A 14,367-nucleotide genomic window follows, 5' to 3' on the forward strand; every position below is an offset into this window, starting at 1 on the left:
CTCCTTGAGGCAGATTCTCCCTTGAGAATCCATGGCACTCTGATGCTTCCTCTGAACCCCTTCTAGCTTTCTTTCCTCTTCAACCTCCCCTCGCTTCCCTGTCTCCTTCAGGAAGCCTTCCCTGAGGGCCACAGTGACTTTGCTCCTGCCATCCCTCCCTGTCCCTCAGCACTGACATCCCAGTCTCCTGCCTGCTTCCTTGTCTTTGGGCATGCCTATTTCTCCAACAGCCTGGGAGCTCTGAGGGCAGGGTCTGGGTTTCCTTCTCCCTTGGCTCTGCACGTGCCGGACACTTATTCTCCAGGCACGTCAGAGTAAGTCAGCTAGAGCCAAGTGACAGACACAGTCAGGTCAAGAGGATCTTGCTCTCCAGGGCCCAGCCCAGGTACGGGAGTGGATAAAAGTCTCGTGCTGGGGCCCCAGGGCAGAAACTCACACACCTTGACAATCTGTCTGTCCGTCTGCAGCTGCGTGACTGTCTGTCTCTGCCATGTCTCTCTCCCCATGCCGGGCCCAGAGGGGCTTCAGCGCTCGCTCAGCCTGTTCTGCTCACTCAAGGGGCCGCAGCAGGGGAGGCTTCAGCAGCAGGGGCGGCTTCAGCAGCAAGAGCCTTAATTCCTTTGGGGGGTGCCTGGAAGGCTCTCGTGGGAGTACCTGGGGGTCAGGGGGAAGGCTGGGGTTGAGGTTTGGGGAGTGGAGTGGTGGGCCTGGGCTTTCCCTGTGCCCTCCGGGGGGCATCCAAGAAGTGACCATCAACCAGAATCTGCTGACCCCACTGAAGATTGAGATCGATCCCCAGTTCCAGGTGGTGCGGACACAGGAGACCCAGGAGATCAGAATCCTCAACAACCAGTTTGCTTCCTTCATTGACAAGGTGAGGGTCAACTCAGCCAAGCCCCTGTCTCTGTGCCTCCCTCGGAGGAGCTGCTTTTGATGGACTTGGAAATGGGAAGTTTGGCCTCCTTCTACCACTTTTCTAATAACTTCTGCAGCAAAGAAGTCCCTCCTGTGGACTAACTGGACTCTCTCTGGCTATGCTGAGGCCCTGTTGTTCCATGATTGGGGCTCAGGGACAGAGAACTGCCAGCCAGCAGGGGGGAAGGCCCTGCCCCATTAGTCTGTCCAGTCATTTTGTTGTGCTCAGAGTGTCATGGAAGGTCATGAGGCTTCCCCTGCCCAGGTTGGGCAGGGAGACAGGGGAAAGGTGAGGCTGATGGGAGGGTCCCTCAGGCTTTACTTTCCAGAGGCTGTGCACAGGGAGTCCCACGGGAGCCTCAGGGATCCTCTGCTTCTGCTGCAGGTGCGGTTCCTGGAGCAGCAGAACAAGGTCCTGGAGACCAAGTGGCACCTGCTGCAGCAACAGGGGCTGAGTGGCAGCCAGCAGGGCCTGGAGCCTGTCTTTGAGGCCTGCCTGGATCAGCTTAGGAAGCAGCTGGAGCAGCTCCAGGGAGAACGAGGGGCTCTGGATGCTGAGTTGAAGGCCTGCCGGGACCAGGAGGAGGAGTATAAGTCCAAGTAGGCACACTGAAATTTCTCCATGCCATGTGGGCAGGGTCTGGGATGACTCAGATTGGGTCTGTCAGCCAGGAGGTGTCCCACATACTGAGCACCCAGAGGCACATGACTGGCCTCCCCTCTACCCCTCCGCATCCCCCTTCCCCAGGCTCTCAGGTGCCCACCTGCTACAGGTAAACGAGGTGTCCCGCAGTTCCCACCCAGGTCTGGAGAACCTTGGAGAAAAGGCAGGGAGACCGGTGTCCTACACGCCCCAGCTACAAGGGCCCATGTTTCCGGTCAAGGCTGGGAAGGGCTTATTTAAACAATGCCCCAGTGGCTTTTTTTTTTTTTTCTTGAGAAATTCCTGTTCAGCGGGCTGTGGGCTGAAGTGATTCAGATGTTCTCTGGTTCCAAGGAGGGAAGGGAATCAATTTAGTGGGGCTGTCCCCAGGCCTGTGACACAATTCACAGATGGGCTGTGGTTCTGGGCTCCATGTCTAGGTCACCTGGTGGAGTGTAGAGAGCCCTGGACTAATGGGGGCTTGGGTGGGGGCAACTGTGAGTGAGGGGTAGCTGTGTGGCCTGGGCAAGGCATCTCGTCTCTCCCAGACTTGGTTTCCCTTCTGTAAACTTGGGAAATGTCACCTGACCTTCTGGCCTCCCAGGGCTGTTGGGAAGATGGGATGCGAGGTGGAGGAAGGAAGATTCTGGAAGGAGCCCGGGATTGGAGTCAGGAGACCTGGGTTGGCTCTGCTTTGTCTACCTAGTCATCTGTGGGGTCTTGGTCAAATCGTCTAATCTCTCTGATAAAACCCAAACTTCCTGCCTCAACTGATGGGTGTGAGTAGCAAGTGGGAAAAGGTATTCAAATGTGCCTTATAAACTGAAACAATGTGGCTGTCATCATCAAAAGGACATGGGCTGAAAGGGTGGCACAGGTACATAGCTAGGACGTGGCAGGAAAGGAGAGAAGGGCTGGTTATCGTCCTGTTTGGGGGCATTCTAAGGCAAGGAGTCTTTTTCAGGGAGGTCATGCTTAGACGTGGGGGCATGAGCTCTGACCATGGAGCCTCAAATTGCGTCTTTCTCTACTTATTTGGCAGGTATGAGGAGGAGGCCCACAGGCGTGCCACACTCGAGAATGACTTTGTGGTCCTCAAGAAGGTGAGGGTGGGGGCCAGTGCTCCACTTACATCCTGAGCATCCACTGTACAAGGAGCCTAGTCCTAGGCTGGGAGGGAAAAGGTGGGAGGTCCTGATTTAGGACAGGCTATCACTCTGCCTGCAGGGGTCCCCTGGGGAAATGGGACATCTGCCTAGACACAGGGACCCCAAGACAAGATCTGACTAAAGGACTGCTTGACGAGCTCTTGATGTCACTGCAGGAGAGGGCGGGGAGGGAGAGGAAGAAGCAGAACTGGTTGCGATTAATCAGGGAAGACTTCCTGAAGGTGATGTTGGGTCAATGTTGGGCAAAGGAGAGGGCAGGACAGCGTGGGGCTGGAGGAGGAAGGAGGGGTTCTTGGGAGGCATGGTGGATGGGTGTTGAGCAGTGGGTGAACAGAATTCCTGAGCCAGAGTAGAGCCCCCAAAGGGGAAGAGGGGGTTACATGTTTTCTCTCCCCCTGTCTCCAGGATGTGGATGGCGTTTTCCTGAGCAAGATGGAGTTGGAGGGCAAGCTGGAGACTCTGAGAGAGTACCTCTACTTCTTGAAGCATCTGAATGAAGAAGTGAGGCTAACCGAAGGGCAGGCGGGAGCCAAGAGAGAGGACTGGGTGGGCAGGCTCCCCGTGGCCATGAGGAGAGTGGCCAAGAGGGGAAGTCTGTTAGGGTGGCTTAAATTCTGGGTCATTCAGTCACTCGACAACCAATTACTGAAAACTTTCTATGTGAATTGCTAGGTCCTGGGGATACATCAATGAATAACCAGAAAAAAATCACTACAGATAAAAAAATTGCTTTCTTTTTTTTGAGATGGAGTCTTGCTCAGTTGCCCAGGCTGGAGTGCAGTGGTACGATCTCAGCTCACTGCAACCTCCGCCTCCCAGGTTCAAGCAATTCTCTGCCTCAGCTTCCCGAGTAGGTGGGATTACAGGCACCCGCCACCACGGCCAGCTAATTTTTGTATTTTTAGTAGAGATGGGATTTCACCATCTTAGCTAGGCTGGTCCTGAACTCCTGACCTCGTGATCCACCTGCCTCAACCTCCCAAAGTGCTGGGGTTACAGGCATGAGCCACCACACCCAGCTAAGTTTGCTTTCTATTGGGAGACAGACAATAAGCAACAGACTTAGTAAATAAGGAAATTATATAGTATGCAAGAAGGTGATAAACGCAATGGAAAAAAGGAAAATGAGAACAGAGAAAGGAGGATTGGGAACATGGAGCAGGTGCCAATTTCAAATCATGTGGCCAGGGTAGGCCTTATTTAGGAGATAGAATCTGAGCAAAGATTTGGAGGAGGTGAGGAAGGTCACCACGCAGGTGGGTTTCTGGGATTCCAGGCAGTGGCTGCAGCCCACAGCGGGAGTGTGCTGTCTGAGGAAATGCAGGAAGGTCAGTGTGGCCAGAGTAGTAGGAGCAAGAGGGAGAGGAGTGTGATAAGAGGTCTGAAGATGGCCGGGCACGGTGGCTCATGCCTATAATCCCAGCACTTTGGGAGGCTGAGGCAGGTGGATCACCTGAGGTCAGGAGTTCGAGACCAGCCTAGTGAAATGCTGTCTCTACAAAAAACACAAAGATTAGCCAGGCTTGGTGGCAGGTGTTTGTAATCCCAGCTACTAGGGAGGCTGAGGGAGAAGAATGGCTTGAACCTGGAAGGCGGAGGTTACAGTGAGCCGAGATCGCACCACTGCACTCCAGCCTGGGCAACACTCCATCTTAAAAAAAAGAAAAAAAGAAGAAGAAGAAGAAAAAAAAAGAGGCCTGAGGAGTGATGGAGGCTGGGTGATTTCGGGCCTTGCAGGCCATTTTCCATTAATGTCCAAGCTGCAAGAGACCTCAGAGACCACCTCCTATGGCTCTCATTTTTGAATGAGGAGATCGAGTCCCATGGTGAGCAGGGCATACTCAAAGCCACCTGGGATGAATGGGGGTCATGGCGTGTAAGCAGAAATTCACCATCCTGCTCAACCATCCTAGGCTTCAAGGGGAGAGGGAGCTGGGGGTGGGTGGACACTGAGTCTGTCTTCTCTGCAGGAGCTGGGCCAGCTCCAGACCCAGGCCAGCGACACGTCTGTGGTGCTGTCCATGGACAACAACCGCTACCTGGACTTCAGCAGCATCATCACTGAGGTCCGCGCCCGGTACGAGGAGATCGCCCAGACCAGCAAGGCTGAGGCTGAGGCCCTGTACCAGACCAAGGTGGTGGGACCTGGGGGCAGCACCATGCTGGAAATGGCTAGGTCTCCATGCCCAAACTCTAGGGTGGTCATTCACCTCGATCCCATTGGGGCAGTTCCAGTTACCTCCCTGAAGGTCTGGGGCTGGGTGGGCAGGGCCATTTCCCCTCCAGGTGGGAGGTGATAAAGAGGAACCGTGGGAGATAAGCTTGGACTTCTGGAAGTACATCCCACTGTGTCCTGGCTTGGGCGTTTAACCCACACTCCAAATAAGGGGTGAGAGGTGGCTTTTCAAACATGAGGAGATGGTCAAAGGTGGCGGTCCTCTCAACTAATGGTGTCCCCTCTGTTCCCCTGTCAGTACCAGGAGCTTCAGGTGTCTGCCCAGCTTCATGGGGACAGGATACAGGAAACGAAAGTCCAGATCTCTCAGCTGCACCAAGAGATTCAGAGGCTACAGAGTCAGATTGAGAACCTCAAGAAGCAGGTAGATTCCCAGAGCCCCCCAAATGTCCTCTCATTGCCTTTGTGCCTTCAACTCACTTCCCAGTTCCTAGCTTCTCTCTCCAGTCGGGTTGCCAGTGAGTGTGTCGAGGACCTTGATAACTTGCTGGAGCTTTGGATAATTTGGGGAGACGAGAACTTCAAGCCCCATCTAGGGTGAATTCAGCCTTCCTGCTGTGACTTCTAGTCGCATGTTGGCTTTTGTGGGATAGTGCCACTGCCCTGCACTTCCCTGGCGTTGGGGAGGGGGCTGACAGCATTGTAGCCTATGTCTAGGTGTACATCTTGCTTTCAGCCCCTTGGGGAGATGGTTAATTCATCTGTTTTCTCTTTTCTTATCTTTTTCTTTTCTTTTTCTTTTTTTTTTTTTTTTTTTTTGAGACAGAGTCTTACTCCACTGCCCAGGCTGGAGTACAGTGGCATGATCTTGGCTCACTGCAACCTCTGCCTCCGGATTCAAGGGATTCTCCTGCCTCAGCCTACTGAGTAGCTGGAATTACAGGCATGTGCCACCATGCTTGGCTAATTTTTGCATTTTCAGTAGGGACGGGGTTTCACCATGTTGGCCAGGCTGGTCTCAAACTCCTGACCTCAAGTGATCTGCCCGCCTCAGCCTCCCAAAGTGCTAGGATTACAGGTGTGAGCCACTGCACCCAGCCTCATCTCTTTTCTTTCTCTCTCTCTCTCTCTCTTTTTTTTTTTTGAGACAGAATCTTACTCTGTTGCCCAGGCTGGAGTGCAGTGGCGCAGTCTTGGCTCACTGCAACCTCTGCCTCTGGGTTCAAGGGATTCTTCTGCCTCAGCCTCCTGAGTAGCTGGAATTACAGGCGCTCACCACCATGCTGGGCTAATTTTTGCATTTTTAGTAGAGATGGGATTTCACCATGTTGGCCAGGCTGGTCTCAAACTCCTGACCTCAAGTGATCTGCCCGTCTCGGCCTCCCAAAGTGGTGGGATTACAGTTGTGAGCCAGTGAACCCAGCCTCATCTCTTTTTTTTCTTTTCTTTTCTTTTCTTCTTTTCTTTTCTTTTCTTTTCTTTTCTTTTTTCCTTTCTTTCTTTCTTCTTTCTTTCTTTCTTTCTTTCTTTCTTTCTTTCTTTCTTTCTTTCTTTCTTTTTCTTTTCTTTCTTCCTTTCTTCCTTCCTTTCTTTCCTTCCTTCCTTCCTCCCTCCCTCCCTCCCTCTCTCTCTCTCTCTCTCTTTCTTTCTCTCTCTCTATCTCTTTCTTTCTTTCTTTCATGGAGTTTCACTGTTGTCCGCCCGGACTGGAGTGCAATGGCGTGATCTCGGCTTCATGCAACCTCTACCTCCCAGGTTCCAGAAATTCTGCCTCACCCTCCAGAATAGCTGAGATTACAGGTGCTCGCCACCGCGCCTGGCTAATTTTTGTATTTTTAGTAGAGACAGGGTTTCACCATGTTGGCCAGGCTGGTCTCCAACTCCTGACATCAGGTGATCCACCAGCTTCAGCCTCCCAAAGTGCTGGGATTACAGGTGTAAGCCACCATGATCAGCCCACATCTCTTTTCTTATCTCTTCTTTTGACTCTTACTTCTCAAGCTCAGCAGGGACTTTAAGGTCAAACACTGAAGGTCCTGGTGCCCTGTGGGGGAAGTTGGGAGCCAGGGCCTCAGAGAGTAGGTGAGGTGGGCGGCAGGGTGGGGCTAACTTCTCCTTAGGTAGGTGCATTACAAGGGTCAGAAATAGAGGAAGGGATTGGCAAGGGGAGGGAGGCCGTTTCCTGCTCCTCCTGTGGTGTAGAGACCTCACTTCTAGATGTGAAGTGTTCTGAATTCTCAAACTGTTAAGTATTCTTGCACTCATATTTTCTAAACCCAAAATATCAATTTGGGGATCAATGGAGGATGAAGAGCAGAGACCACAGAGTCAGGCCATTTCCTCAAGCACTACAGCTTGATTTGAAAGTCACATGTGGTCCCTTGACTCCCAAGCAGAGCCCTCTGGGGAGGGTTCTGGGAGTATCCAGAACCCACACTTCATCCCAGACCATCCTTCTGGTTCTTGTTTGCAATGAGAAGCAGGGCTTGAGATGAATGTGATGAATCCTCTTACTCAATTTGCGCCACTATGTTTCACCAACAAATTTGGACCCCTTGCTTTGGAGTCCTCTGGGGTGGCTGTTAAGATCCTGATTCCTGGCCTCCTGGCAGAGCTGAGGAGTCAGAATCTCTAAGGATGGGGCCCAGAAACCTGCTTTTTAAATGAGGTTGCCCAGCTGGTTCTGAAGCATGTGGTCTTGAGAGTCCAGTGGCAGCACGCAGGAGTGTGTACTGGGTACATGGGCCTGGGAATCACAGCTCCTCACACAGCAATGTGCCTTTCCCAGGACAATCCCTCCTGGGGATATAGCACTGTCCCCTGCTCCTTTTCCTGCACAAACATGATGAACTGGGCTCCCCTGTGCAGGCCCCTGTGGGTTAGGATCCCAGTTCTGCCACTCTTCTGAGCCTCAGTTTCTTCATCTATAGAGTAGAGATTATGTTTCTATCCACAGAGTGGGAATCGAATAATAACAGCCTTTAGACAATTCCTTCTTTCCTGAGTCAGATGTGAGGGCAAATCAACTGTAAGGCTGATAAAGACAGGGATCTCATCCTTCCTCTAGCTTTCTATTGTAAGCAAAAGGATTATATTTTCTTTCTTTTTTTTTTTTTTGAGGAGTCTCGCTCTGTCACCCAGGCTGGAACGCAGTGGCGCGATCTCAGCTCACTGCAACCTCCGCCTCCCGGGTTCAAGCGATTCTTCTGCCTCAGCCTCCTGAGTAGCTGGGACTACAGGCGCGTGCCACCACTCCCGGCTAATTTTTTTTTTTTTTTGTATTTTTAGTAGAGACAGGGTTTCACCGTATTAGCCAGGATGATCTCTATCTCCTGACCTAGTGATCTGCCCACCTCAGCCTCCCAAAGTGCTGGAATTACAGTCATGAGCCACTGCGCCCGGCAGAGATTATATTTTTCAAGCCCCAAATTGAGGCACATGGTTTGATGTACTCTGACAACAGGACAAAGTATTTGAAATGGGACTGTCTGAAAAAAATGAGAACCGTTGTGGCCCTCAGGGGGAGCCTTGCAGATAGTGATCCATGGTATAGGAAGAGCTTTAAGCACCCTGGGAGAGGTGCCGAGGGCTGGGAGTGGGAAGAAATAGGGAAAGAGCACTTGGGGAGGTGGCACAGGAGTTGTACTAGTGTCCTAGGCCTGTCATGACAAATCACCACAAATTGGGTGGCTTAAAACAACAGAAATGTAATCTCTCCCAGTCCCGGAGCCTTGAAGTCTGAAGTCAAGGTGTTGGCGGGGCCGTGCTCCCTCTGAAGGTGCAGCGAGAGTACTCCCTGGGTCTTGCTAGCTTCTGCAGGCTCCAGGAGTTCCTTGGCATTTTTCGTCTTATTGCTGCATCATTCCCATCTCTGCCTCTCTCTTCTTCTTCTTTCTTTTTTTTGAGATGGAGTCTTGCTCTGTCTCCAGGCTGGAGTGCAGTGGCACGATCTCGGCTCACTGCAACCTCCACCTCCCAGGTTCAAGCAATTCTCCTGCCTCAGCCTCCCAAGTAGCTGGGACTGCAGGCGTGTGCCACCATGGTCGGCTAATTTTTTTTTTTTTTTTTTTTAGTAGAGATGGGGTTTTACCGTGTTAGCCAGGATGGTCTCGAACTCCTGACCTTGTAATCCACCTGCCTCAGCCTCCTAAAGTGCTGGGATTACAGGCGTGAGCCACCACGCCCAGCCCTGCCTCTCTCTTCTGATGAGCTCTTCTCTCCATGTCTGTCTCTGTGTTCTCTCTTCTATTCATAAGGACACCAGTCATCGGATTTAGGGCTCACCCTAAATATGGTATGATATGATCATGAGATCCTTAATTAATTACATCTGTAAAGACCCTACTTCCAATAAGATCACATTCTGGGGTCCTGGGTGGACATGAAAGTTTTGGGGGATACTCTTCAACCTACTGCAGGAGGTAAGGAAGTGAGGGAAGCAATACCTTCCCTGAGAATGAGAGGAGCCTGCTGCAGGGGTGGTGTTGGTACACACGGCCATGGATAATTTTGAGCTCATAAGATTATGATCCGCCCCAGCCCTCAAGTGATATCCACAGTGGGTGCTTTGAGAGGCTATGTTGGACTTACAACCACCTTCTCGTTCATTTCTTCCCCGCTTCCAGAACGCCAGCCTGCAGGCCGCCATCACTGATGCTGAGCAACGTGGGGAGCTGGCCCTCAAGGACGCTCAGGTCAAGGTGGACGAGCTGGAGGCTGCTCTGAGGACGGCCAAGCAGAACCTGGCCCGGCTGCTATGCGAGTACCAGGAGCTGATGAGCACGAAGCTTTCCCTGGATGTGGAGATTGCCACTTACCACAGGCTGCTGGAGGGCGAGGAGTGCAGGTGAGGGAGGCTTGGAGGGACCTGAGAATATGAGGTTGGGGAGGAGGATGGGATGCCAACACAGTGAGCTGCTTGCTAAAGAGGATTCTGAGAGATTTCCTGACATTGTGAGGTGCTAAGGGCAACCGACGCTGCAGAGAGGGATTTTAAGTTGGGGACTGTGGATTTTATCTGCTGAGAGGGTGGGTGACCTGCTTTGAGGGGCTTAAAAGCTCATGGGGATGCATTCTTTGCAGTATTTCTTAGCGCATCCCCCTCTTGTCCTTTTTCCCCTAGGATGTCTGGGGAGTGCCCCAGCCAGGTCACTATCTGTGAGTATCAGGGGACTTTAGGGATGGGATCCCCACGGGGAGCTGAGGACCCTGCTCTGACCCGGTGCGTTTCTTGGCAGCCTCGGTGGGAGGCAGCGCTGTCATGTCTGGAGGAGTTGGTGGAGGCTTGGGGAGCACTTGTGGTGGGAAAGGCAGCCCTGGGTCCTGCTGCATCAGCATCGTGACTGGAGGCTCCAACACCATCCTGGGCTCTGGGAAGGACCCTGTTTTGGGTTCCTGCTCTGTGTCTGGCTCCAGCTCTGGCTCCAGCTGCCACACCATCCTGAAGAAGACAGTCGAGTCGAGTCTGAAGACATCCATCACCTACTGAGAGACCCAGCAGCCACCTCCTTCCTGAACACATTTGGCCTGCTCCCCCCATCAGCCGGCTCTGCAAGGCCAACTCCGTGACCACTGCCCACAGCCCAAGCCAGCCCACAGCAGATGCTGCAAAAATCAATAAAGTCTCCCCTCCTGCTGTTCTGAATGCTCTAAGTGCTTGCACACCTCACCTGGCAAAACAAAAGCTGTGTGGCTCCCCAGCTTCCTCTCCTCGGAAGGCAATTGTGGCATATCTGTGTCCAAACGTGTCCTATTGGCATCTCACTCCACATCCCAGCCACTCTATCAAGGCATCCTTCAAGCTCTCCAGTGTGTTCCTTGGGGTGCCTTCCATCTCCCACACCTCCACTGATGTTCTAGCTGTGCTTGTAGCTCACTTCCTCATCAATTGCCTGTTTTAAGAGGTTCTAGTCCTGACCGGGGGCAGCCCCCTTCCTTCTTGTTCCTCCTTCTTCCTGACTGTGCACCAAATTTTTCTCCTTCTAGGAACCTTCTCTAATTCCCATGTCTAAACTACTGGGCCCTTCCTGTCCCTGGCAGTCTGGCTGCACCTGTTGCTGTCCCAGGCTCTGTGTCTGTCTGGTTCTGGTAAGGGACTCAGCTTCTCTACTAGCCTGGCACTCCTGCACCCAGGATAAGGATGTGCTCAGCTTGTGCCTGGGGGCTCTGATGGAGATTGGGGCTCAAACTCTGCCCCTACCCCCTTATCTGTTGGCTCTCATCTTATCCTTGGGCAAGTCTGAACATGAGGCTGGAAACTTCTCCTCCTTCCTCTCCTTCAGGAAGCTCTGCAGGAAGCCAGGAGTGTGGGAATCGGGTGGGGTGCCAGGAGGGGATAGAAGGAGCACCTTTTCTACACACCCGCAGCAGCCTCATGGGTGCCTGCAGTTGCTCTTTCAAACTCCATAGTCTGGGCTGCAGGAGGTCACACTACGCCTCTCCTTGCTTTAGAGGGAGGGCAGACCTTTCCTCAGATCCATGAATCGCTCCTTCCAAATTATGCAAGAAGGCTTTGCAGCTTTGTGTGAAGGAGACCAGAGCCAGTGAGGAAGTGGCTAGAACTCCTAGGCTTGAATCCCAGCTCTGCCGTTTCCTAATGGTGCGACCTTGATCAAGCAGCTTGACCTCTTCAGTTACCTCATCTGTAAAAAGAGATTAATAATAATATGTACCTCACAGGGCTGTGTGGCGACAGTGCCACTAGGATCCCAGAAGGAAACTAAATTCATCCAAGGTAGTTCAATTAAATTGACTTTTTGAAAAAGTATAATTTCCGTTTTATTTTTTCCCCAGAGGATAGTCTCTTCTTTAGTGCTGAGGGATTCAGCCCCTTACATGGGCGTTGGTGGAGATTGTGGGCAGCACCGGCTGTTCTGACTGGGGATATGGGTGTTGGGTCCTTCTGGGCTTCACAAGGCTGCTTCCTGCCTGGCCTGCTGTGAGTGACTCACCTCACATGGTAATGCAGTTTCACATACAGCCTGGGAAGCACCCAGACATCCAAGACACTAGCTTTGGAAATGTTCCTGATGGCGGTGGCCTCTACCACGTTTTTCAGACTAAGACCTCCTTAATGGCCTTGCCCTGGGGCATGTATCAGGTGGAGTCTGTGCAGTGAATAAGCTGCACGTGGCTGTGGGCGTGATTGTTGTTCCTTCTTTTCTTTGTCTTCTTGGAAGTGAGGACCTGAGAGGGCTAAATTGACTTTAAGGAAAGGATTACTTACAGAGGTGTGGGTAGGGCTGAGGGAACAGGGATGGAGAAGCCAGGCACCAGCAATGGCGAGAAGCTGTTACCACACCTAGAGTGAGGTCCACCCTCTCAGTGTGTCCAAGACTGAGAGGACTTGCAGGGCTAAAGCCGGGCAGTCCTGAGAAAATCAGGATGGGCTGGTCGCCTTATGTAGAGCTGAAGATCAAGAGAAGCAGTGAGGTGGCAGAAGCTGTAATCATGGGGAGATGCCGCCATGTCCCCAGACAGTGGTCTGAAGTGGTTGGAAGCAGGGAGGGAGCCGGGAAGAAACATCTGACCTCTCTCCTCCCTCTGATCTCCTGCTAGTGTCTCCCTTTGGTCAACTCAACTGGAAGCCAGAGTACCAGGGAGCAGCCCTCAAGGGTCAGAGGAGGGTGGAGAATGGAGCGGGAGGGAGGCAGATGGAGCATCACCCAGCGCGGAGACTCAGCATGCCATTGCAGGAAGGTGCCCAGGCCACTGTCTGCCGCATAGTACGTACTCAGTAAGTGCTGACTGTAATGATGATAATTAGCTCAGAAAGCCCTACCCTCGGGGGATTCCTTTGTCCCTGTAACTTTCCTATTGCTCAGCACCCAGCCTGGCCCATGGTAGGTACTAGGTTGGCAGTATCCACTGTCTTGCCCCCTCCCTTTGGCGGTGGCAACCTTCATTCCCCTCTGCTTTTGTGTCCTGCCATCAGGGAGGCACTCTGGGCAGGTGACAGTCTCCAGAGATGGAGCCCCTCAGTAATGAGTGCAGCAGTGCGCAGCAGCTCTTCCTCTCTGTGGAGGGCAGGAGGGGAGGAAACTTTTCCTTCCTGGGCTACAGAAAGAAGGTCTGAGCTTGCATGTCCTGTCTGAAGGTAGAGTGGAGAGTAAGGGCTGGTGAAGGCAAAGTGGCCTCCCAGGCTTCTGTCTGGGCCTGGGCTGTGAGCCTGGGTGGGAGGGAGGCTGTCTCCAAGCAGCAAGCAGGGAGCTCCATGAGATTGTGCCCTGGGCCCTGTGCACCTGTCACCAGCTCCCAGCACAAAGCGTGGCCCAGAGAGCGTGCTTGGTAAATGTGTGCAAGGGACTGGCGTAAGTGTCCGCGTCTGGGGTGAGGTGAGACTTGTATTTATTGACTGCCTCTCACTCTCACCAGCTTGGCTGCCCTGTGACTCAGAGGGCTGACAACACTCCCTTGCCCAGGGGGCCCACAGCCGCGTCCTGGAGGCTAGGGCCCACTCATGACTGTTTCCTCCTCCCACGCGGCCCAGGGAGAGATAAGGGAGGCTGAGAAAGTGATCTCGGCCTGGGGAAAGGAGACGAAGGTCAGTGGGAAGGGGCAGCTTCATCTAGGGATCACTTTTCCAAAGGGCTTTCACGGAGGGCCCTGCTTATAGGCAGAGGAAATGGGGCTCAGAGAAGTTTCGAATTGCCTCAGGACACACAGCTCAGTGTGGGAGACGTCTCGGCTTGGCTCCCTGAAATGCCCAGTGTCCTAACTCCAAAATCTCCTCTTGGCTATTAAGGGACTAGTTCTGCAAGTGCTCTCACTCCCATTCCTCATGGGAGCCGAGTTCAACTTCTTCAAGCAACTGGGAGCCACTTACAGCCTCCCAGGGACCCTAGGAGAAGATCCCACAGCTCCCTCTCGTCCTGGAGTAGGCTCTCTCTTCACTTGCCCTCCCTAGGCTGTGAGGAACATGGGAGGGAGGCCAAGCCTTCTCCATGGCAGTCCCATGTCCTCTCTGTTGGGATCCTGGGGACACAGGCTGGCCGGTTGTCCTGCTTATCTGATGGGGGTGGGGAGCACAGCGATGCTGTCCTCGCTCCTTTTTTTCAGGCAAGTCTCTGTTCACTTTGAGCCCATCTTCTTGCTGAGAGAAGGGGGTGGGGAGGGCCAGTGTCTAAAGTCACCTCCTCAGTCACCCCTCGGCCCTGACAGTTGATGTCTTTGTCTTTGCTTGGGGCTGTGTTTGGTCCCAGCAGACTGAGGTGAATAGGAAGTGGGGGGGACCATATGAGGTGATTTAAGGAACTCCCCTGGCCCCTCTGAATCAGACACATGGGCTTCTGCATGTGGGGCAGGGGAAGATGGGAGTGATGGGGCTGCTGCGTGGGCCTCCTGGGGCTCTTTCGGAATACCTGCTTTTTGGAGCTGTGCCTGTCTCCACCCAGGGTGGTCTGTGTCCTTGACCCACCTCCAGCTCCTTCCAAAGTGGCTGAACCTTTCTGTGGGGACTCTGCTGT

General features: G+C 53.0%; 1 protein-coding gene across 2 annotated transcripts; it reads left to right on the forward strand.

Annotated features, from left to right (window-relative positions):
• Positions 1-398: 398 nt before the first annotated feature.
• KRT78 (keratin 78) lies at positions 399-10,543 on the forward strand. 2 transcript variants are annotated; one of them, XM_055250593.2, is made up of 9 exons: positions 399-874; positions 1,301-1,515; positions 2,601-2,661; positions 3,133-3,228; positions 4,698-4,862; positions 5,202-5,327; positions 9,529-9,749; positions 10,026-10,060; positions 10,141-10,543. In XM_055250593.2, the coding sequence occupies exons 1-9, from the start codon at positions 491-493 to the stop codon at positions 10,389-10,391; spliced, it is 1,554 nt and encodes a 517-aa protein (XP_055106568.2). In that variant the 5' UTR covers positions 399-490; the 3' UTR covers positions 10,392-10,543. The 2 variants fall into 2 exon arrangements, with proteins under 2 accessions (XP_055106568.2, XP_055106569.2); XM_055250594.2 differs by lacking the exon at positions 399-874 and adding an exon at positions 1,151-1,204 and having other exon boundaries at positions 10,141-10,406.
• Positions 10,544-14,367: the final 3,824 nt, after the last annotated feature.

Source organism: Symphalangus syndactylus, chromosome 17 (genome assembly GCF_028878055.3).
Source record: "Symphalangus syndactylus isolate Jambi chromosome 17, NHGRI_mSymSyn1-v2.1_pri, whole genome shotgun sequence".
Taxonomy (NCBI): domain Eukaryota; kingdom Metazoa; phylum Chordata; class Mammalia; order Primates; family Hylobatidae; genus Symphalangus; species Symphalangus syndactylus.

Bases quoted from the DNA above. Each gene is read 5' to 3' on its own strand.
- KRT78 (XM_055250593.2), top strand. From the start codon at position 491: ATGTCTCTCTCCCCATGCCGGGCCCAGAGGGGCTTCAGCGCTCGCTCA. The intron at 4,863-5,201 runs GTGGTGGGACCT...TTCCCCTGTCAG, and splicing joins AGGCCCTGTACCAGACCAAG to TACCAGGAGCTTCAGGTGTC. The intron at 5,328-9,528 runs GTAGATTCCCAG...CCCCGCTTCCAG, and splicing joins TTGAGAACCTCAAGAAGCAG to AACGCCAGCCTGCAGGCCGC.